Source organism: Mustela nigripes, chromosome 4 (genome assembly GCF_022355385.1).
Source record: "Mustela nigripes isolate SB6536 chromosome 4, MUSNIG.SB6536, whole genome shotgun sequence".
Lineage (NCBI taxonomy): Eukaryota > Metazoa > Chordata > Mammalia > Carnivora > Mustelidae > Mustela > Mustela nigripes.
Genome location: NC_081560.1, coordinates 75,257,361 through 75,282,009, shown reverse-complemented (window position 1 = coordinate 75,282,009; position 24,649 = coordinate 75,257,361). Strand labels below are relative to the sequence as shown.

Below are 24,649 nucleotides of genomic sequence, written 5' to 3'. Positions count from 1 at the left end.
CCTTTCTCCTTTTAACTCTTTTGAAAATATAAGACTCATTAAAATAAAATTCTAACAGTGAGTTGTAGAATTTGTAATGTACAAAGATGTACTATATACGCAGCTACAGCACAAAGAAAGAGGAAAGAATGAATCCTGTCAAGAACCATGAGGGGCCTAAGTACATGCGCTCTACGTGAAAATTAACAAGTTAGCCTGCCATAGTATCAGGAGAGCTGGTGGAAGACAAGAATCTCTGGCTTAAGAGGTAAAGGACAGTTTATTACTCACAGGAACAGCAGCAGCCACAGTATCGGCATTTTCGTACCCATTTCCTGAGCCCCAATTTCCATAGGACTACGTGAAGAAGGCTGGATGGCATCAACACACAGTGGCCTTTATTACAGCAGGGGGAATCTGACCTGAGGGGACCCAAATCCTCTGTAACGGGCAGTGAGGATACCTTCCCTTTGCTCTAGAGGGAGACACTGTATCTTCCAAGGTTATTCACTATACAAAATCCTTGAAAAGATGGTAAGGAACGTATTAAGGGCAGTCCGCACCTTGTTCCCAAGATATGTAGAAACATGAAAGACTTGGAGAATTGTCTCTCTAGAAATTGGAACAGAGAAATCAATGTAATATTATTATAATTCAACTAATTACAAAGAAGGCAAGAAAGCAGAAAACCAAAGAACAAAAGAGGGACAAAATAGCAAAAAATATATAAAATAAGATAATAGACTGACACCCAACCATGTTAGGAAGTCCTTTAAAGGTAAGTACTAAGTTTTCCAATTAAAAATCAGAGATTGTCAGAGAAGGGACTTAAAAAAAACCAACAAGGCCCAGCTCTGTTGTCTTGGAGTAAAAGGATAGAAAAAGAAACACCTTATAAACAGTATGAGAAAGCTGGAGTGGCTGTTCTACTATTTGACAAGAGGCCAAGATAATGAGTATTACCAGTGATAAAAACACATTTCATTAAAATAAAAATGTATCAGAAAAACATATCAAGTATAAATGTATATTTCCCTAAAACAGGGCTTCAAAACCCATGAAGCAAACCTGAAAGAACTCAAAGCGAAAAGAAACAAACCATCAATCATAATTGAAGATTTTTATATCCTCTTTCAGTGCTGACAGAATTGAAGAAAAAAATTAGTAAGAACTTAGAAGATCTAAATAAAACATCAGCCATCTTGACCTGATGGTTTACAGGACACTATGCCCAACAGTTGCAGAATATAGGTTTTAAAGTGGACATAAAATATTCACCAAGACAGATCATATGTAGGACCATTAAGCAAGATTGAGTAAATTTCAAAAATCTGTAAATTTATAGAGTATATTCCTCTGACTGGAATAAACTAGAAATCCGCAACAATAGGATTCTATAAAATATCCAATTATTAATAAGTTAAGTATTACACTTCTAAATAACCATAGCAAAAAAATAAATCACAAGGGAAATTAGAAAATATTTCAACTGACTGGTTGAAATTGAAATTAGGATACATCAAGTTTAGTGCCCTGAAGGACACAGTAGCCACTTCTGTCCTCATGATAAGAAAAAAGCTCAACTGAAAAACTAACAACTGCTCTTAGATTTATAAAATAACTGAAGTCACAGGCAAACTGCTACCCTGAAAACTGGATTAAAAGATACAGAGACTCACAGCTTACTTGAGTAGAAGCCTGCAGTTAGAACCAATTTTAATAACTATACTTTATAAATAACAAATTGGCTGAAAGGTCAGGATATATACACTTGAGGGTCAAAAACTGAAGGGGCCCCCCCACACTCTCATGAATTTTAGCTCTATGAGTCCTACCAGATTCTCACTGTGAAGATTAGGGAAAAATCTCCTCCTGCTTTCAGCAACAGAAGGAGAAATGTACCCGTTTTGAAATATACCCCAAACTTGGATTCTCCTTAATAAAGCCTAATCTCAAGGTAAAATATATTTTCAGAGCCTAAACCACTGCAGTTTTATCAAAATCTAACCAACTTGGGGTAAGGGAAGCACCCAACTCATTTTCCTTAAGAATAAGACCTAGTCCTAGAACTACACATTATTTCTCTTCCTGCAGACCTTACCACATCTACAGGGCTCTTGTAGAGCAACAGGGGATCATAGCTTTGACAGAACCACAAGACTCAGACTCTGAGAAGTCTCTAGGGAAATTCAAAGATAACAGGCAAGACAAAAAAGAGGACACTGGAGGGAATTTTGTTCTCTGATAACAAAGCTACAACCAGCAGCAAACACAGCCTTACTTCTAATCAGAGAAACCTATCACCGGACAATAAACCTGTACTGACCTCAGTTTTTTTTTTTTTTTTAACCCAATACAACATGTGTGGCTTTCAACAAAAGAAATTACAGAGTATGCTGAAAGACAAAAAAACAAATCTGAAGAGACAGAGCAAGCAACAGAATCAGACTCATATATGGCGGAGATTCTGGAATTCCAGACTGGGAATCTAAAGTAACTAAGATGAATATGGCAAGCATTCTGCTGGTAGTGTCAGAGGAGCAGAGGAGGTACAGTGAGGGCTTAGGGCTTTCACCCTAACCCATGAGGAATGAGATCACCCCACCAGTGTCAGTGCAAACTATAAGGGAAGCCAGAACTCCTCTCTGCTCTCAGTGTGTTTGGGCAGCTATAACCATCCACCTTACAAACAACAGAGATTTATTTCCAACGTTCTGGAGGCTGGAAGTCCCAGATCAGGGTGGCAGTTAGGTCAGAGGGACCCTCTTCCAGGTCTCTGATTTCTTATTGTATCCTCACATAGTTGAAGGGCAAGGGTGCTTGGGGACTCTTTTACAAGGTCATTAATTCCTTAGGTCCCTGCCTTCATGACCTCATCAACTTCAGCTCCATGCCTAATACCATCACTTCAGGCATTAGGATTTCAACATATGAATTTTGGGCAGACTCCAACATTCAGATCATCGCACCTGTCCAACAGTAAAGAGATCCTCCGCAACACAGTGTGTCCGTGGATGCTAATTAAGGAATCTGAACTTCCAGCTATACCCAGCACTAACAAGGTGGAACCCCTTTCCTCTGAGTTAAGTGTCAAAAAAGCCAGTTAAAATATAATTTTTAAATGAGATTCACAATATAATACACAAAATTTCCTGGTTTCAATAAAAAAATCATTTGTCATTCTAAGAACCAAGATGTCAAACTAAAATGAAAAAAGACAATAGATGCCAACAATGAGATAAGAATATTATAATTATCTGACGTAGATTTTAAAGTGGTCAACATAAAAATCACTGCGGGCACCTGTGTGGCTCAGTGGGTTAAAACCTCTGCCTTCTGCTCAGGTCATGGTCCCCCAGCGTCCCGGGATAGAGCCCTGCATCGGGCTCTCTGCTCAGCAGGGAGCCTGCTTCCTCCCTCTCTCTCTCTGCCTGCCTCTCTGCCTACTTGTGATCTCTGTCTGTCAAATAAATAAATAAAATCTTTAAAAAAAAATCATTAAAAAAACCACTGAATGATCATTTATGAACACATCCAAAACAAACAAAAATAAGGAAGACTCAGCAAAGAAATATATGCACAAAAACTACATGAAAATCTAAAAAATGTTCAAGTAATGCATAGAAGGGAAGACAAATAAAACAGCAAGAGAAAACAAAGAGAAGGGGTGCTTGGGTGGCTCAGTCAGTTAGGTACCTGCCTTTGGCTCAGGTCATGATCCTGGGATCAAGCCCCAAGTTGGATTCCCTGCTCAGCATGTAGTCTGCTTATCCCTCTCCCTCTAACCCTCCCTCTACTCATACTTTCTCTCACTTACTCCTTCTCTTTTAAATAAGTAAAATTTAAAAATACAAACAAAACAAAACAAAAAACCCAAAAAGGAAATGTCAGGCTGTTAACAATGAGACAACAGGCCCCAAATGGAGTCACTTACGCTAACCGCACGTCAGCACACTGACAATACCTAAGTTAAAGGCAGTTTCTGCCTCTACCAAGAACATGACCTTTAACCCGTCAATGTGTAATTACCAAGTTAGCACTAGTGAGGTAATATGCCTGAGAGAGTCCCAACTGCCTTCAGAGTAAGGTGACATTGCCTGTAACAATCTATTCTTTGTTAGAGTATTAACTTTCTAGCCCCATCTTCTTCTGCCTATAAAAGTCTTCTGTCTAGGAGCACCTGGGTGGCTCAGTGGGTTAAAGCCTCTGCCTTCGGCTCGGGTCGTGATCCCAGGGTCCTGGGATCGAGCCCCACATCGGGCTCTTTGCTCAGCGGGGAGCCTGCTTCCTCCTCTCTCTCTGCCTGCCTCTCTGCCTGCTTGTGATCTCTGTCTGTCAAGTACATAAATAAAATCTTTAAAAAAAAAAAAAAGTCTTCTGTCTATAAAGTCTTCTCAGAGATCCTTTCTACTTACTGGATGTAATGCCGCCCAAATCATGAATTGTTGAATAAAGCCAATTAAATCTTCAAATTTACTCAACTGAATTTTGTTTTCTAACAAGGGTTAAGTTCTACAGTATCTGTAACTCTATGAAGTATAGTTCAGATACATCAACTCAAAGATAGAAACTGACAGAATAGTTAAAAAAAAAAAAAGACTTAATTTTATGCTGTTATAGGGGAGCAAAACTTGGCAACCACAAAATGCAACTCTTTGGCATGTAGACTATTTTAGGCTGAATATTTTTAAGAAACAGAAAGTTCAGGAAGAACCTTTGACCCTTCCTCTGTCTAAAGAGTTTAGAAAGAGGAATTGCTCTAGGAAGGGAATTCTCACCATAGATAACTATAGTGTAATATAAATTAGGTGTAGTAGACAGGGAGGAACCTAGCAAAGTCTGCTAAAATTCCTCTCTGTGCCCCACTGTTTCTTTCTTTCTTTCTTTTTTTTTTTTTTTAAGATTTTAGTTATTTATTTGACAGAGATCACAAGTAGGCAGAGAAGCAGGCAGAGAAAGAGGGAGGAAGCAGGCTCCCTGCTGAGCAAAGAGCCCAACCTGGGATGGTGACCTGAGCCCAAGGCAGAGGCTTTAACCCACTGAGCCAGGCGCCTCTGCCCCACTGTTTCTGTGTGGCCCAGCACACATCTGTTTACCAAACATTTACTTTTTCACCTTGCAGTGAATTGTCTTCCTTCCTTGAAATCCCAGACCCTTGCCTCTTTTTAATTGTGGATGACAAATAAACCTCAACTGCCTGCCTGTGGGGTACATTTTCTTATGGAGCCCCTGTACATACATAGTGAACTTTGATTTTCTCTTGTTTATCCAGTTCATTGTCAACACAGTAAAGATGCTATTTAGGTTTAACACAATTTCTATAAAAATCTTAGTGAGTTTTTTTACAGATATAAAAACATTATTCTAGGGGCGCCTGGGTGGCTCAGTGGGTTAAGCCGCTGCCTGTGGCTCAGGTCATGATCTCGGGGTCCTGGGATCGAGTCCCACATCGGGCTGTCTGCTCAGCAGGGAGCCTGCTTCCTCCTCTCTCTCTGCCTGCCTCTGCCTACTTGTGATCTCTCTCTGTCAAATAAATAAATAAAATCTTTAAAAAAAATTATTCTAAAATTTATATGAAAAGGCAAAGGAACTTTAGGAGTGGTTAAAACAATTTTGAACATTGAAATGTTGAAAGATATTGAAAGATAAGAATAAAGAGGGAGAAATCAGTCTACCTGATTGTAGGACTTATTATACATGTATAGTAATTAAGACTGTGCACTGGGGCACCTGGGTAGCTCAGTGGGTTAAGCCTCTACCTTTAGCTCAGGTCATGATCTTAAGGTTCTGGGATCAAGCCCCACATCAGGCTCTCTACTCAGCAGGGAGCTTGCTTCCCCCTCTCTCTCTGCCTGCCTCTCTGCCTACCTGTGATCTCTCTCTCTGTCAAATAAATTTTAAAAATATATATATCTTAAAAAAAAAAGACTGTGTGCTACTGAAATATGTAATAGACAAATAAATGAGAAAGAATAAAGAACCCCAAAATAGATCTACACAGTGTGCCCAAATGATTGTCGACAAATGTGCAGAAGCACCTTACTGGAGGAAAGACAGCTTTCAACAAATGAAACTGGACATCCAAAGGCAAAATGAACAGAAACAATGAAAAAAGTAAACCTCGGATTCATACCTCCTGTAATAATAACTCCAAATGGATAAAGGACTTAAATATAAAACATTAAGCTGTAAAACTTATAGAAAAAAAAAAAAACCAGGAGAAAATCTTCAGATCTAAAGAAAAATAAGGCATTCTTAGATTTGACACCTAAAGTAAGAAAAAAAATGATAAATTGAACTTCTTCAAAATTAAGCTTTAATTCCACGAAAGACCCTGTTTAAAGAGGATGAAAATAAAAGAGAGTGGAAAAAGTATTTGTAAATCCACACTTAACAGGATTATTGTCTAGATTTTATAAACAGTTCTCAAAACTTATCAGTAAAAATACAAATAGTTCAATTGGAAAATGGACAGGAAACATAAGAGCCATTTCACTGAAGAGAATATACTAATAAATAATAAGCATATGCAAAGATGTTCAATATCAGTAGCCACTAAGGAAATGTGTATTAAAACCACAGTGAGTGATCACCGCTAAAATAAAAATAGTGACAACATCAAAGGCTAGTGAGGATGTCAAGGAAGGAGAATAGTTACATACTGCTGCTGGGAATGCAAAATGGTACCACCAGTCTAGAGAACAGTTTCTTAAACTATAAACATACAACTTTCATATGACCTAGTAACTGCACTCCTGGGTATTTATTCTAGAGAAACAAAGATTTATGGTGATATTATGATTTATAATTAGAAATATACATTTTGTAAAGTTTAAAAAAATAAAAAAAAGAAATATACATTTTGGTCTTTGTCTATGGTTCCTGGCACACAGTTCCTAAAACCACTGTAATTTCCTAATTGACAAAAAGCAATAGAAGCATCTTTTGTTATAATATTCAGCCTTTTGTTCTCAGTCCTAAAATAGATCCAGAGAATAAAGGTGAAAAGAGTATCTTTGTTATTTATAACAAATTTGATCAATCACGTCTATATAAGAAAGCCTCCATAAAAATCCCTCAACTATAAGGCTTGGAAGCTTCCAGGTTGGTGAACACATGGAGGTACAAGGAGGGTGACACACCAAGAGAAGGAAGTTCCACACCCACCCCTCAAGCCCTGCCCTATGCATCCCTTCTAACTGGTTTCTCCTGAGTTGTATCCTTTCATAAAAAACTGGTCACCTAGTTTGTAAACTGTTTTCTGGAGTTCTGTGAGCTATTCTAGCAATTCACTGAATCCACGAAGGGGATTGTGGGACCCTCAGATTTACAGCCAGTTAGTCAAAAACACAGGTGACAACCTGGCTTGTGACTGTCATCTGAAGTGGGAGCAGTCTTATGGTGTCAGTATTGACTTAAACTATAGGATACCTGGTTGGTGTTCACTGGTAACTGAGGAATGGCTTGGCACAGATGAAAAAACCCACATATCTGGTTTATAGTGTTGTAAACAGTGCTCTCAGAGAAAACCAGTGAGTGGTTTGTTGTTTTAATATTTGCTTTCACACAAAAACCTGAGAATGAATCTATGTAGCAGCTTTATTTTAAAAAGCTCTAAACTGGCCACAACCGAGAAAACAAACTGGTACATCAATACTCTGGAACTAGGGAGCAATAAAAGGAACTAACTATTGATAAATGCAACAACTTGGATGAATTGCCAGATAAATTATGCTAAGTGAAAAGTACTAATTCAAAAATGTTATATTATTGTTATCATTCCATTCTTGAACTGAGAAAATGATATAAATGAAGAACACATTACCAGCTGCCAAGAGTTAAGGAGCAGTTGAGAGCACAAAGGAAATGCAGGTGGTTATAACAGGGGAGCAAGAAGGATGCTGTGGCGATAGAATTGTTCTATACCTTTAATGTATCAAAATCAATATACTGGCTGTGATACTGTACTGCTTTTGTAGGACCTTAACCTCCGGGGGGGTGGGGGGAGGAAAAGATACAAGGGATCTGTCTGTATATTTTTCTTAAAGCTGAGTATTATCTACAAATATGTTAAAATAAAATAGTTTAGGGGCACCTGGGTGGCTCAGTCAGTAAAATGGCCAACTCTCAATTTGACTCAGGTCATCATCTCAGGGTTGTGGGATTAAGCCTCGAGTCAGGCTCCGCATTCAGCAGGGAGTCTGCTTGTGGATTCTCTCTCCCTGCGCCTCACACCCCTCCCTGCATGCATGTAACCTCTCAAATAAAATACATACATACATACATAATTTTTTTTTAATTAAGAAGTTTTAAAATATTGACTCCATTTTTTCTTTCCACATAAAAAAGCATGAATAGATGAAAGTAACAAGTTAATTAAAAGCAAAGGAGTACTTCCCTTTTCTTGCCTAAACATCTATGCTTTAACTGTGAGTAAGTGTGCTGACTATATCAGGGACTTAATACTCATCTGCAACTGGTAGATCTTTCATACACAGATTAAATATAAAACCAGAAAACATAATGTAATTATAAATAACATAATCTCCTTACCAATGTACCCTGGAAACGTCCTGGTTTCTTATACCACGCTTTGTTGCCTTCCTCTTCACAGACACACAGATGATCCATAAGTCCGTTACTATACACAAAACATTTTCCTAACAAAAAAGGTCCCAACAGTCAAAAATTATTTCACAAAACTGTACTATTTTTACAGAGGAACAAATTCAAAGTACAATGAGTGGACTAGAAAATTATGAAAAGAGATACAACTTTGTTTTTACCTTTTATGATGAAAAATACATAAATTAATTTACCTAATGACAAAGAACTAGCCTCTAAACTCAAAGTGGTGAAAAGTATTTGAGTAAATTGATGGACCTTATGTTTTCATAAATGTAGTAAGCAAATGCACACAAATAAATTCTTTTAGGGTATCTGAGGGAATGCACAGGAATATCAAGGAGGAAAACCTGTTTTGAAATGAGCACATAGGTATACATCTCTTCCACTTGACAAGAAAACTCTGGTACCCAAGGGAAATTCAGACAAAAAAATTTTTTTTGAATTACACATACATTAAACATACATATCTGTATATACACTTTATATAAACATATGCAGAAATCTAATGGACACCTGAAACTTGTTAAGAGAGTAAATGTTAAAAATTCTCTTAACATGAAAAAATTGTTAATTTTGTGAGGGGACTGACTAAAATTACTGTGGTGATCTTTTCGCAATATATACATACATCAAGTCCTCAGATGGCACACCTTAAACTAATACAATGTTATATGTAAATTACATTTCAATTAGAAAAATACACAATTAAAAAAAGTACTTTTCGAGTGCCTGGGCAGCTCAGTTGGTTAAGCGACTGCCTTAGGCTCAGGCCATGATTCTGGCTTCCTGGGATCCAGTCCCACATTGGGCTCCCCCTGCTCTGCAGGGAGCCTGCTTCTCCCTTTCCCTGGCACTCCCTCTGCTTGGGCTCTCTCTGTGTCAAATAAATAAACTAAAATCTTTTAAAAAAAGTTCTTCTCTATCAATGCAAACAGTGCTATGTTGACTCTTTCTCTGTATTTATGCTGCTCATTCTCGGTATTTATCAGCTTTTAGTTAATTTACCTCAACTTTCCCTCATAGCTACCCTTTCCCATTATTGGACTCACCCTGCCTGCCAAAATTATCTTTTCTGTTCAACCATATATATGAGTCTTGGATACATAGATCTAAGTGTCTCCTACTGTTTTTAAGGATTTCTTAAGCGTGTAGGAAACTGCTTTCCTTTTAGTCTCCTCCTACAATCCATCTATCCTGTTGTCTGTCTGAACTATAACTGTTGTTCATTCCATCTCAGTGCTGTGCTCATCAGAGTGGCATTTCTGTCTGAGCCAACATTCTCACAGTCCAAGCAGTCTGTTTTCCGCTAGTTAAACATGTTTGTCATAATCTTTATAAAACTGTAAGAGGTTTATCAAGGAATTGCTATTTTTGCCCATCTAATAAAGATGTATAACTGCTCTTTTCAAGTTCATATAAACATTACTGGCCAACAATTAACCAAGCTGCCTGATAAAATAATCATTTTCTACCACTATATTCAAGCAACAGTTAGATAACTGTTGGATGAATGTTTTAGAATGTGCACAGCTTTTGGACTATGAAGGAAGCTAGATTCTAAGGCCCCTATGCTTAGAATTCTGGTCTTACTTGTAAGGCATATACTCAAATATTAAACCATTCTATGCTTTAATTAGGTATATAAAAGTGTTATGACTGTTTTATATATTATTTATTTTCTGGCTAGACCCCATGATGTACAAATACTGAAAAAAAATTTCTGCCTGAGTCTAAGGAGGTATGAGCTTTTATTTTATTTTATTTTATTTTTTAAAGGTTTTATTTATTTATTTGACAGAGAGAAATCACAAGTAGATGGAGAGGCAGGCAGAGAGAGAGAGAGAGAGGGAAGCAGGCTCCCTGCTGAGCAGAGAGCCCGATGCGGGACTCGATCCCAGGACCCTGAGATCATGACCTGAGCCGAAGGCAGCGGCTTAACCCACTGAACCACCCAGGCACCCAGGAGGTATGAGCTTTTAAAAATTAACAAAAAAATTATTCAAACAAAAATGAATAAAATGGGGTGCCTGTGTGGCTCAGTGGGTTAAAGACTCTGCCTTCGGCTCGGGTCATGATCCCAGGATCCTGGGATCGAGCCCCACATCAGGCTCTCTGCTCAGCAGGGAGTCTGCTTCTCCCTCTCTCTCTGCCTGTTGCTCTGCCTACCTGTGATCTCTATCAAGTAAATAAATAAAATCTTTTAAAAAAAATGAATAAAGTAACACTTAAAAGCTTGACAATATTCTCCATTCATGATACATACCTTTGGAGAATGGGTTGTTTTGGGCTTGGAGTCGAATTTTAACAACGTCGAGGGGTGTCACTATGAAGAAATATAAATTTTAATTAGGCAGTGATACTTATAAATGGTACAGATATTTGTCCAAAATTCACAAAATATATCAAATCAACTCCTCTTCATGACTATATAATAAGTAAGATTACTATCTTAAAATGGTTTTAAATTTAACATTCTCATTTTTTGACCCTGAATTCTGTTTAAAGAGGATCAATGAGAAGACAATGTAATGATTTCTCTTATGACTACTAAACTGTCATTTACAATATTTCTATAACAATAATTCCATTAATGTTAAAACTAAAATACTAGTATTTTAAAGAAAATACATCATCTAAGGTAAAGAATAAGTGTTTTGGAAGTCTATGTAAAAATTTGAGAATAACACTGTATTACAACTAATCAATAATCAAACAATACTAGTCTTCCTCATCTGTTAAATTCAGCTGTATCAAATAAAAACTATACATAATGAAGATTTGAATAAGCTAGCCAGAAATCATCTTTACTACCACACAGTGTTAGTCCATTCAGGAACAGCATGGTAAAGGAGAATGGTCTTAATTTGCATGCTATTTTATCCAGGTAGAAAAAAAAGGCCAAATAGTGGTTCTAGGAAAACTTCTCCCCCTTTAAGAATGAGGAGGTCACGGTAAATCATTAGATGATCTCTAAAATCTTTGCAACACTAACATGCTGACCTGAAGTAAAATATTACACCTGAAAGCAATACATTTGTCCTAATCATCTACCTTAAATAAACTGGCCAACTTAAAAACCATTGAAATACAAACTATCACCTAAGTCATTTGTCTTTCTATGAAAGAAATGGACTAAAAAACCAGAAAAATGTGGCCCAGAGGAATTAAAGAAATTCATGGTTAATGCAAGCAAAGGAAAAAATAATTTGTATTTGTTTCTACCATAACTTGTCCAAATTTTGTATTATTCGTTATACTAATATTTCACTCTATCTTCTTTCTTTCTATTTCAAAAAAGGCTAACAGAATTATAAAAATTCAATATTGACAGTAACCTCAAAAAACTCCTGGTTTCAGCCCCTACTTCTATAGATGAAAAATGAGGTTCAGAGAGAAGTAGGGACTATCCCAAAGCGCACTTAGCCTGCAAATGGCAAAGCAAGGAATAAAAGTCAAGTCTCTTGATTCTCTGTCCAAGGTTCTTTTCATGTTACCACGCTCATGGAGAGAGAGCATGATGCAGCATGAATCATAATTTTAGCATTATTTCACAGATGGTGACCTCAAATGGAAATCATTCAGTTACATAATCTACAGCAGTAACATTATTCTACCCATTAGTGATGTCAGTATAGCTCCACTGCAAGAAGCAAGCATTTGTTGAAGAGGTGTCACTTTGATAATCTGTGGTCCCTCTGATTCAGGATCCATATTTTTAACTGAATGAAGAAAAATCTGTTAAGGAAAAGATGTAAAATAAAAGTTTAAACAAACATGCCTTTAAGTTTGATTTCCATAAATTAAATAAACTATAAAAACAACCAGTATTAATATTAAAGCACATGTTGATGAGTATCAAAAATGAATATCTAAGTTCTATACAAAGGCAATACACAACTGTCATCAATAAAATATGTACTCTGATTCTCCAAATGCACTTCAGCTGTGTGAGCAGCAACATATTTATGAGACAGGTAAGAGAGCAGTAAGGAAACAGACTCTGGCCAAGTAACAGAATGAAGGCACCCGAATAATAAGTCTCAGAATTTGTGCATTTAGCCTCATAAGAACTACTCAAATACTCTCATCTAATGGAGAGTTAGCAAATATATCACTATTTGTACTGCATACCAAAAGTTGCTATGAAGGTATAAAATAAAAACACATAATCTTTGAAAGAAGCATTATCTTAGAAAAGTTTCGTGAGAAAACATATACTCCTTTGCAAAAAGCCAATTAATATAAGAAAGTATGAAAATCACTTATAAACCTTTTCTTCAAAAGTAACCACTAGTAACTAAGTGTCATCTTTCCAAATGTCTATGTACACACAAATACATTTATATGCATGTCCATATTATATAATACATACAGATACACATGTACATACAAATTACATGTTTACTAGTCAAATATGTACAAATATTCATATATCTGTGTACACGCATCTTTTTAAAAGATCTTGTTTAAAGAAACAAATAGGTTCCACTGTCTGAGTGGCTCAGTCAGTTAAGTGTCCCACTCTTGGTTTCAGCTTAGGTCACAATCGCAGGGGTCATAAGACTGAGTACCATGTCTGTCTCCAGGCTCAGTGCAGAGTCCATTTGAGATTCTCTGCTTTTCCCTCCTCCTCTGCCCCTCCCCCTGCTCTTGCAACCAAGCACTCTCTCTCTCAAATAAATAAAATATTTTTAAAAATATATATTTTTCTATTGCTTAGTAGCCAGAGTGGGCACTTAAAAATACAGACACTGTATCAATAAATATAGAGGTACATTGTCATTTTTAATACAGTTTTTTATATTTATCAGTCTCATATTGTTAGATAACTATGTTACCATCAAATTTTCCTTATTTATTCATACACTCTTACATAAATATCTTCATACACACAACTTTTTGTAGTCTTTCTAGAATTACTACAGAAGAAACAGTAAGATTGTGAGGCTCAACTAAAAACTTGAGACAAATTGCCAAAATGCTTTGCAGAAAGGAGGGACCAATTTACACTTCCACTGGAAATAAACAAGATCCTATTAACCCAAAATTTCACCAAACTCTCCCTCTTGTTACATACCATTTACTTTTTTTATCAACAGTTTGAAAGTAGTTTGCATACAACACACCCTGTTATTCTAATTACTTCAGAATATTCTTATATTTCACAGTAACGTTATCAAATTGAGGAAACTTAATACTCTGTAGTTTATATTCCAATTTTATCAATTATCCCAATAATCAACTTTATAAAAATGAATGGTGGTTTAATTGCTTCTTTAGACTTTTATTATTACTCACCTGGTTTAAGTCTTTTCTTCAACTCTATGCTCCAATATTTTATTGTTTGTAACATCAGTAGCGAAAATCTGTAGTGAAAAATGAAAATAATTGTCTTATCTTTTCACACCAGAAAGGGAGAACCTCAAGGAAAGGAGCATGTAAAAAAGCCTTAAAAGACAAATCAACAGGGGTGCCTGGGTGGCTCAGTGGGTTAAGCCTCTGCCTTCGGCTCAGGTCATGATCTCAGGGTCCTGGGATCAAGCCCCAAATTGGGCTCTCTGCTCAGCAGGGATCCTGCTTCCCACCCCACTGTCTGCCTCTGATCTCTGTCTGTCAAATTAAAAAAAAAAAGGGTGGGGGCACCTGGATGGCTCAGTGGGTTAAAGTCTCTGCCTTCGGTTCATGATCCCAGGGTCCTGGGATCAAGCCCCACATCGGGATCTCTGCTCAGTGGGAAGCCTGCTTCCCTGCCCCTCTGCCCGCTTGTGATCTCTGTCTGTCAAATAAATAAATAAAATCTTTTAAAAAACAAGGAAAAAGACAAATCGACAAATATTTATTAAATACCTTTTATTAATTAAGTGCTTTGAGGAATATGAAAAGCATTCCACAAATGCTCATATTACATTTATTAAATTTCATTTATAAAACTTCATAGTATAATAAACTTTGGGGCACCTCGGTGGCTTGGTCGGTGAAGTGTCTGCCTTTGGCTCCTGATCCTGGGGTCCTGGGATCAAACCCTGTGTCAGCCTGGCTCCCTGCCCAGAGGAGAGTCTGCTTCTCTGTCTTCCTCTGCCCCTCCCACAAGCAAGCTCATGCTTGCTCTTTCTTCCTCAAATAAATAAATATAATCTTTTAAAAAATAGTATAATAAACTTCATTTATTAAACCTCATTTATAAATCTTCACATTGTCCCAGTAAATTTATTTTGCTTAAAAAAAAAAAAAGAACTCTCAGAGCAGAACACCTGGGTTGTTCAGTTAAGTGTCAGACTCTATCTTAGCTCACGTCTTGATCTCGGAGTTGTGAGTTCAAGTCTGCTGTTGGGCTCCACACTAGGCATGGAGCCAGACATGGTACTCGGTCTTATGACTCCTGGGATTGTGACCACAGCTGAAACCAAGAATTGGATGCTTAACTGACTGAGCCACCCAGGCAGTGGAACCTATTTATGTTTCGTATCATTTCAAAACAAAACAAAAAATTCTAGAAGCTGAACATGCTGATCAATCTTGGTATCATGAGTCAACTAGATTTTGTGACACAAAATTATGTAATCAGGATTATCTGTAAAGCATTTTGCAGGGAAAAAACCTTTAATTTTAATCTCAACAATCCATTAGATCTAACTTCCAATTTATAGAAAATTCAGAGACTAAAGTAAGAGGGTAAAGAATGCCAAAAAATCGAAGTTGAAATACCATATAGGACTACTGTCTTCATTCTATAACAATGAAATTAAGTTGGGAAAAAGGTAGCAGGGAAGGGAGAACTGTTCTAGAGTAAGGGAATCTTCTGAGAGCCAGCAACAAGATACATCCTGGTTCAAATAAAATTTTAAAAGTCAGTTTGAGAGTACATAAAGAAATCTGAATATGGGCTGAACATGGGCTGAATATTAGATAAAATTAAAAATTATTATTTTTTGGTGAGATAATGGTATTATACCAATACCAGTTTAATACCAGTTATAATGGAAGGGTCTTTTTTTTTTTTTGAAGAAATTCATATTATAAATATTAAAGGCTAAAATGCTGTAATAGTTGTAGTTCATAATACTTCATCAAAAATAAATATCCTAAGTTAATAATCTGCTAAATCTAGGTGGTGAGTATAATGTATTTTTACTGTTTTATATTTTACTGTATATGGAAAAATCTGAACAATAGGATTTTTTAGGTTTGTGAAATATATGCAGAATCTCTAAGTCTAAGAAAATACTCCTAACATTCTTTTATATGAATATGGATAAGTGGGAAAATAATATACACATGCAAGAATATAGGTACATTCCTCCTCCAGAAATAAAAGGCCTACAGTGCTTTATTTTGACATCTATTCCAGCAAAGTTGGCATCTGAATATGTTCAAACTTGAAACTAAAGCCAGAAAGATAGTTATGTTTCTAGTAATTGTTACAGAATGTTAAAAGGAAAATGTCAGAAATTTAGATGTAACATTTTAGAACTTAGAATTAATGTTACTGGATTTTTTATTCTTTTTTCTTTTCAGCGTAACAGTATTCATTGTTTTTTGCACCACATCCAGTGCTCCATGCAATACGTACCCTCCCTAATACCCACCACCTGGCTCCCCCAACCTCCCATCCCCCTGCCCCTTCAAAACCCTCAGGTGGTTTTTCAGAGTCCATAGTCTCTCATGGTTCACCTCCCCTTCCAATTTCCCTCAACTTCCTTCTCTCCATCTCCCCATGTCCTCCATGTTATTTGTTAAGCTCCACAAATAAGTGAAACCATATGATAATTGACTCTCTCTGCTTGACTTATTTCACTCAGCATAATCTCTTCCAGTCCTGTCCATGTTGCAGCAAAAGTTGGGTATTCATCCTTTCTGATGGAGGCATAATACTCCATAGTGTATATGGAGTATACATACTCCTTATCTTCATCTTCCTTATCCATTCGTCCGCTGAAGGGCATCTTGGTTCTTTCCACAGTTTGGCGAAAGTGGCCATTGCTGCTATAAACATTGGGGTACAGATGGCCCTTCTTTTCACTACGTCTGTATCTTTGGGGTAAATACCCAGTAGTGCAATTGCAGGGTCATAGGGAAGCTCTATTTTTAATTTCTTGAGGAATCGCCACACTGTTTGCCAAAGTGGCTGCACCAACTTGCATTCCCACCAACAGTGTAAGAGGGTTCCCCTTTCTCCACATCCCCTCCAACACACGTTGTTTCCTGTCTTGCTAATTTTGGCCATTCTAACTGGTGTAAGGTGGTATCTCAATGTGGTTTTGGTTTGTCTAGAACTTATGATGTATTCTCCAGGGCTTTAAATTCTTTACAGTCCTATCAACGTACTTCCCTCATATCATCCTCAATGGGGAAAAACTGAGACATTTTCCTCTATGATCAGATACAAGACAGGGATGTCCACTCACAAGACAGGGATGTCCACTCACACCACTCACTATTTCACATAGTACTGGAAGTCCAGGCGTCAGCAATCAGGCAACATAAAGAAATAAAAGGCATTCAAATTGGCCGTGAAGATGTCAAACTTTCACTATGACATGATACTCTATGTAGAAAGCCCAAAGACTACCCGCCCCTGCAAGTTACTAGAACTGATACACATATTCAGCAAAGTAGTAGTATACAAAATCAATGTAGAGAAATCTGTTGCATTTCCATCCACCGATAATGAAGAAGCAGAAAGAGAAATCAAGGAATTGATCCTATTTACAACTGCACCAACAACCATAACAATAAGCCTAAGAATAAACCTAACCAAAGAGGTGGAACACCTGTATTATGAAAACTATAGAACACTTATCAAACTGAAGAGAACACAAAGAAATGGAAAAACATTCCATACTCATGAATTGGAAGAACAAATACTGTTTTAATGTCTACACGACCCAAAGAAATCTACACATTTAATGTAGTCCCCATCAAAATACCACTAGCATTTTTCACAGAACTAGAACAAACAATCCTAAAATATTTGCATAGAACCACAAGAGACCCTGAATAGCCAAAGCAACGTTGAAAAAGAAAAGCAAAGTGGGAGGCATCACAATTTTGGACTTCAATTTGTATTACGAAGCTGTAGTCATCAAAACAGTATGGTACTGGCACAAAAACAAGACACATAGATCAACGGAAAAGAAAATAAAATCCATGGGCACCTGGATGGCTCAATGGGTGAAGCCGCTGCCTTCAGCTCAGGTCATGATCTCAGGGTCCTGGGTTCAAGTCCCGCATCGGGCTCTCTGCTCAGCGGGGAGCCTGCTTCCTCCTCTCTCTCTGCCTGCCTCTCTGCCTACTTATGATCTCTGTCAAATAAATAAATAAAATCTTTAAAAAAAAAATCCAGGAAAAAACCTATAACTATATGGTCAAGTAGTCTTCAACAGAGCAGGAAAGTGTATCAAATGAAAAAAAAAAAAAAGGTTTCTTCAACAAATGGTGTTGGGAAAAGTGAGCAGCCACATGCAGAAGAATGAAACTGGGCCACTTTCTTACACTGCACACAACATAAATTCAAAGTGGAGGGAAGATCTAAATTTGCCACAAAAAAACCCCCACAAAAAAAACACAAAAAAAACCCAAAAAAAACACACCAAAAAAAAAAAAATCAAAATCCTAGAGGAGAACACAGACAGCAACTCTTTGACATCGGGAATAGCAACTTCTTACTAGGCACATCTCCAAAGGCAAGGGAAACAAAAGCAAAAAAGAACTATTGGGACCCTAAGATAAAAAGCTTCTGTGCAGGGCTCCTGGGTGGCTCAGTGGGTTAAGCCACTGCCTTCGGCTCAGGTCATGATCTCAGGGTCCTAGGATCGAGTCCCGCATCGGGCTGTCTGCTCAGCAGGGAGCCTGCTTCCTCCTCTCTCTCTGCCTGCCTCTCTGCCTACTTGTAATCTCTCTCTGTCAAATAAATAAATAAAATCTTAAAAAAAAAAAAAAAAACTTCTGCGCAGTGAAGGAAACAGTAAATAAAACTAAAAGGCAGCCTTGCAATGGGAGAAGATATTTGCAAATGGCCTATGTGATAAAGGGTTAGTATCCAAAATCTATAAGGAACTTACCAAACTCAACACCCAAAAGAACCAAATAACCCAGTTAAGATATGGGTAGAAGACATGAATAGATACTTTTCCAAAAAAGACATCCAGATGGCCAACAGACACATGAAATAATACTCAACGTCATTCCTCATCAGGGAAATACAAATCAAAACCACAAAGAGATACCACCTCACACCTGTCAGAATGGCTAAAACTAGTAACACAGGAAACAATAGGTGTTGGCACAGATGTGGAGAAAGGGGAACCCTCTTACGCTGTTGGTGGGAATGCAAGCTCCTGCAGCCACTCTGGAAAACAGTATAGAAGTTCCTAAAAAAGTTAAAAATAGAACTACCCTTATCTAGCAATTACAATAATAGGTATTTATCCAAATGATACAAAAGTACTGATTTGAAAGGGCACAGGCACCCTGGTATTTATAGCAGCATTATCAACAATAGCCAAATTATGGAAAGAGCCCAAATGTCCACTGACTGAAGAACAGATAAAGGAGATGTGGGGGATATGTGTGTGGGGACACACACAGACACACGAATATTAGTCATCAAAAGGAATGAAATCTTGCCCTTTGCAATGAAGTGGATGAAGCAAGAGTGCATTATGCTAAGCAAAATAAGTCAGAGAAAGACAAATGCCACTGTGATGTCACTCATATGTGGAATTTAAGAAACAAAACAGATGAACGTAAGGAAAAAAAAAGAGAGGGGGAAGTAAACCATAAGACTCTCTTACTTATAAAAAACAAACTAAGGGTTGATGGAGGGGAAATGGGCAGGGAATGGGCCAAATGGATGATGGGTATTAAGGAGGGCACTTATGTTGAGAACTGGGTGTTATATGTGAGGAATCACTAAATTCAACTCCTGAAACCAGTATTATACTATCTGTTAACTAGAATTTAAATAAAAATTTGAGGGACGCCTGGGTGGCTCAGTTGGTTAAGCGGCTATCTTTGGCTCAGGTCATGATCCCAGCGTCCTGGGATTGAGTACCACATCAGGCTCCTTGCTCAGTAGGGAGCCTGCCTTTTTGTTTTGTTGATGGTTTCCCTTGCTCTGCAAAAGGATTTTGGTTTCATGTAGTCCTAACTGCTTATTTTTGTTTTTTCCCTAAAGAAGAATGATCCAGAAAAAAATATTGCCAAGACCGACATCCGAAAGTTTACTATGTTGTTGTTGTTAAGTTTTATGGTTCCAGGTCTTACATTTAGGTCTGTAATCCATTTTATCTCTGTACATGGTATAAAAAGTGGTCCAGCTTTGTTCTTTTGCACATACCCATCTAGTTTTCCCAACACCATTTTTTGAAGAGACTGTCATCCCTTCATTGTATTATTCTTACCTATTTTGTTATAGATCAAGTGACCATGTTAAGTGTGAGTTTATTTCTGGGCTGTTCCACTGTTCCATGTGATCTATCCTGTTTCACTCTTCCATTACCATACTACTTTGGTTACTCAAACTTTACAGTATACTTTAAAATCTAGAATTATAACATCTTCAGCTTTGTTCTTTCTCAAGATTGCTTTGGCTATTCAGGGCCTTCTGTGGTTCCATGAAAATTTTATTATTTGTTTCAGTTCTGTAAGAAATGCTATTGATATTTTTGTAGAGATTGCATTGAATCTGTAGACTGCTAAGAATAGTACAAACATTTTAACATACTAACATAAAATATTAACATAAAAACATTAATTCCTCCAATTCATGAGCATGAAGTAATTGGAGTTCATAAACAAATGAGAGCAGTGGCAAAGGTAACAGGATAAAACAATAAAGTAAATCTCTGCTTATAAGCATACAATATATAAAGATTAATCTGTATGACTACAAAGGCACAGAGAAGGTAAGGAATGGAGCTATAAGAAAGCAAATTTTTGTATACTAAGATTAAATTGGTATTAATCTGAACCAGATTGTTATAAGTTAAAATACTAATTGTAATCACTTCAGAAGCCACCAAACATCCCCCTCAAAACAGAAAACCCCACACACATCCACAAAATGTACTAGAAGAGGTGGAGCTCTGGTCCAAGATGGTGACAAAGGAAGACCCTGAACTCTCCTTTGGACATACTAAATCTACACCTATTTATAGAGCAGTTCCTCTTAAAGAACCAAGGGCTGACTGAACAGCTTCTGCACAAAAAAGAACATATAAAGAAAGGCTAGAGAGACCACACAGAAGACAGCAGGAGAGATGGATAGAAGATAATGAAGGGAACCCCCAAATACAGGGGACTGTAATGGAAGTGTAGGAGTGCTGACAATACTGATTCCATCTTTAGACCACCGCCTTGGGGGCACCTGGGTGGCTCAGTGGGTTAAGCTGCTGCCTTCAGCTCAGGTCATGATCTCAGGGTCCTGGGATCGAGTCCCGCATCGGGCTCTCTGCTCGGCAGGGAGCCTGCTTCCTCCTCTCTCTCTCTCTCTGCCTGGCTCTCTGCCTACTTGTGATTTCTCTCTGTCAAATAAATAAATAAAATCTTTAAAAAAAAAAAATAGACCACCATCTTGTTCATTTCACTTAATGGTCCTTCTTGGGCTATGAGTTTCAGGCCCCTTGGAGACTCAATCTACATACCTTAGAAATGCTTGCCAAGTTCAGGATAGGGAAAGGCTTAATTTGTCCTTCCATGAATCTGTTAAGGATAACAGTCTTTCCCATTCCTCACACATAGGAGGTGCCACAAGATCTAATTAAAGGTTACTGTCAATTAGGTGCTCATGAATCCTTTGAGCTACATGCAAACCCTTTAGCCTCACTACAATGCCCTTTGCATGTCCACTTATTCTATAAAATCTGTGTATTGAAGTCCAGACTTTGCAGAGAAAAACTATGCAGTTGCCGTGGATCATTCTCCACCTAAACCTCCCTTGTCAGTAAGTTACCCTGAATAAAACTCTATGTAAACTGTACAAAACCGCCTATTTTGTTTTTCAGTCTCAAAGTACTTTCTCAGTTTGGAGGAGACTTTACTGTCCCTTCCCACTTTCTAAAAGGGAACGGATAGTACTGAGGAACCTAAAGCAGATATGTCTGCCTTGGGGCATAGAAAAAAAAGTCTCAGTTTAAGATATCAGCCTTAGAATTCCATCAGCCAGGGAGCTGCTGGACCTCTCTTGACACTGCAGGGGCTGGTGAGTGTGCCACAGTTTATGTTTACCCTCTGCTCTGATAATGCAGAGTGGAGCACAGTTCTGGGCACCATTGCTGGCCTGCCACCTCAGTGAGCCCTGCCATAGCTCCACATGCCCTGGGACACAGAAAAAAAATGCATAGGTTTAAAAGAGCAACTAAAATATAAAAGATCCAGACCTAGACCTCCACCAAACAGCGAGGGAGCTACTGGAATTCTCTCTGGGTCAGTGGTGCTGGTGAGGTCCATGGTTTATGTCCCTCCAAACTGACAGCACACACAGGAGCAAGGTCTGGGTGCCACAGCTGGCCTATAGTTTCAGTGAGTCCCAGGTCCAGCTACACCAGACCTATCAGTCCCACTAAGGCAGCTCCAGGGCAGTATACACCAGGAGACCCCTGGTGGGTGCTCACTACAGCACTGGCTATTATGCCAAGCTGACACAGACATAAGCACCGCAGAACACCTCAGGCCTACACCATTTCACTCCCAGCACAGAGTACTCTAGGACCTCCTGACTCATGCCTGCTTCAGCTCCAATCACCTGGAAAGCTGCCCCTTCAGGGAGTGCCCCCAGGACACCCCAGCCCATGCTGACCTTGGCTCCAATCACCCTCCCAAGGCACACTCTGCAGTGAGCACCCCTGGACACCCAGACTTGCAAACACTTCAGCTTCAGCTATCTTCCCAGGGCACATGCTGGAAGGGAAGCCCAGGGTCCACCCCAGTTCCAGCTCACTTTAGCTACAGCTACATTGCTGGAGTGCTCAGAATGCAGAGCACCCAGGGACACCCCAACTCAGGCTCCACCTCAAATTTATTTGTTACAGAGAACATGCCAGGAACCCCTGTTCTGTGCCCTGCCTCAGTCATCCCACTAGTGTGCCCTCTGCATGGGACAGGATACCCCCCCTGGACCCACTTCAGCTTTAGCTATGCTGCCAGGGTGCCTTCTTCATGGAGAGCCCTGGAACTGCCCTGGCCCATGCCCACTTCAGCGTTGGTCACTCCACCAGGGCAGCCCAATGTGGCATACTCTAGGACCCCCAGCACATGCTCGAGATAGTTCCAGCCAGTCAAAGTCACCAGGCACACATAGTCAACACAGGGTCTGACCATATAATAAGACCATACCCTCAAGTGTAAAAGTACTCACTCACTAATTCATAGAAACAAACACAGCAAAGTCAAGCAAATTAGAAGAGAGAAGTTGCTCCAAATGAAGGAATAAGAAAAAAAAAATGAATAGAAATAAGAAGTACACCACATAGAGTGGAAAGCAATGATCACAAAGATGCTAACCAGACTGAAGAGAAAAGAACTGAGAACTTCAAAAAAGAGATAGAAAACTTAAAAAAAAAAATCTAACAATTAAAATTCAAAAATGCAGTAATTGAAATGAAATATATATTACAGGGAATCAATAGTAGATACTTGGCTGCAGAAGAACAGTTATGCAACCTGCAAACAGGGTAACTGAAAGCATCCAAACTCAGCATCAGAAAAAGAAAAAAAAAAGAGAGAGAAAGAAAGAAAAAAACAAGAATAAGTTAAGGGATCTCTTAGACAACATCAAGTGAACAAAAGTTCACATTATAGGGCCTCCAAAAAGAAGAGAGAGACATAAAAGGACAGAAACCTTATGTGAAGAAATAATACCTGAAAAACTCCCTAACTGGGGAAAGGAAACAGACATCCAGGATCTGGAAGCATAGAGAGTTCCAAACAAATGAACCCAAGGAGGTCCACAGTAAGACAAATAAGCATTAAAATGACATATGTTAAAGATAGAAAATTTTGAAACTAGCAAGGAGGAAACAAAAAAAGTTACAGACAAGGGAAACCCTGTAAGGCTATCTGCTGATTTTTCAGCAGAAATTTTGCAGGCCAGAAGAAAGTGGCATGATATATTCAGAGCTGAAAGGAAAAGACCTGTCACCAAGAATATTCAACTCAGAAAGGTTATCATTCAGAATTGAGGGAGCAATAGTTTCTCGATGAATGAAAGTTAATGAGTTCATCACCACTAAACCAGCCTTACAAGAAATGTTAAAGGAATTTCTTTTAAGTGGAAAAGGTGATACTTAGAAGCAAAAAAATTATGAATAATAAGATGTAAAATATGACAACATATACATAAAAGATGGAAAAGTTTCTTTTAGAATACAAAAAAAGTTCTTTTAGAATGTGTTTAGACTTAAAAGACCATCAATTAAATATAGATTGTTATATATCTAAGATTTTATACATGAACCTTATGATAAACACAAACCAAAAACCTGTAATAGATACATAAAAAATAAAGAGAAAGCCAAGCAAAACACAGAAAGTCATCAATCACACAGAAAGAGAGCAAGAGAGAAAAAAAAGTAAGAGAATTACAAAAACAACCAAAAAATAATTAACAAAATGGCAATAAGTACACATTTAAATGCAAATGGTCTAAATGCTCCTATCAAAAGAGACAGGGTGGAGGAATGGATAAAAAACCAAGACCCCACTATATGCTGATTACAGGAGACTAATTTCATACCTAAAGACACAAAAAGAAGGTTTAACAATTGTAAATACCCACAAACCTAACACTGGAGCATCTATATGCAGAAAGCAAACATTAAGGGGGACTTTAACACCCCTTACATTAATGGGTAGATCATCCAGACAGAATATCAACAAGGAAACAGAGTCTTTGAAGAAAACATTAGACCAGATGGACCTAAAAGTATATACAGAACTTTCCATCCAAAAATGGACTACACATTCTTTTCAATTGCACGTGGAACATTCTCCAGGATAGACCACATTAAGGCCAAGAAACAAGTCTTAATAAATCAGGAAGACT

The 24,649-nt window shown here is 38.0% G+C and overlaps 1 protein-coding gene across 2 annotated transcripts in view; it reads right to left on the bottom strand.

Moving 5' to 3' along the window:
* The window catches only part of SLC25A40 (solute carrier family 25 member 40), a 54,991-nt gene that overhangs the window by 20,673 nt on the left and 9,669 nt on the right, over window positions 1-24,649 (bottom strand). For both annotated transcript variants that reach the window (XM_059396923.1, XM_059396924.1), the window contains exons 2-5: window positions 13,906-13,973; window positions 12,222-12,342; window positions 10,871-10,930; window positions 8,533-8,639 (exon numbers count right to left, since the gene is read on the bottom strand). In XM_059396923.1, coding sequence (XP_059252906.1) covers window positions 8,533-8,639; window positions 10,871-10,930; window positions 12,222-12,318 — 264 coding nt within the window. In that variant the 5' untranslated portion in view covers window positions 12,319-12,342; window positions 13,906-13,973. The remainder of the gene's footprint in view (window positions 1-8,532; window positions 8,640-10,870; window positions 10,931-12,221; window positions 12,343-13,905; window positions 13,974-24,649) is intronic.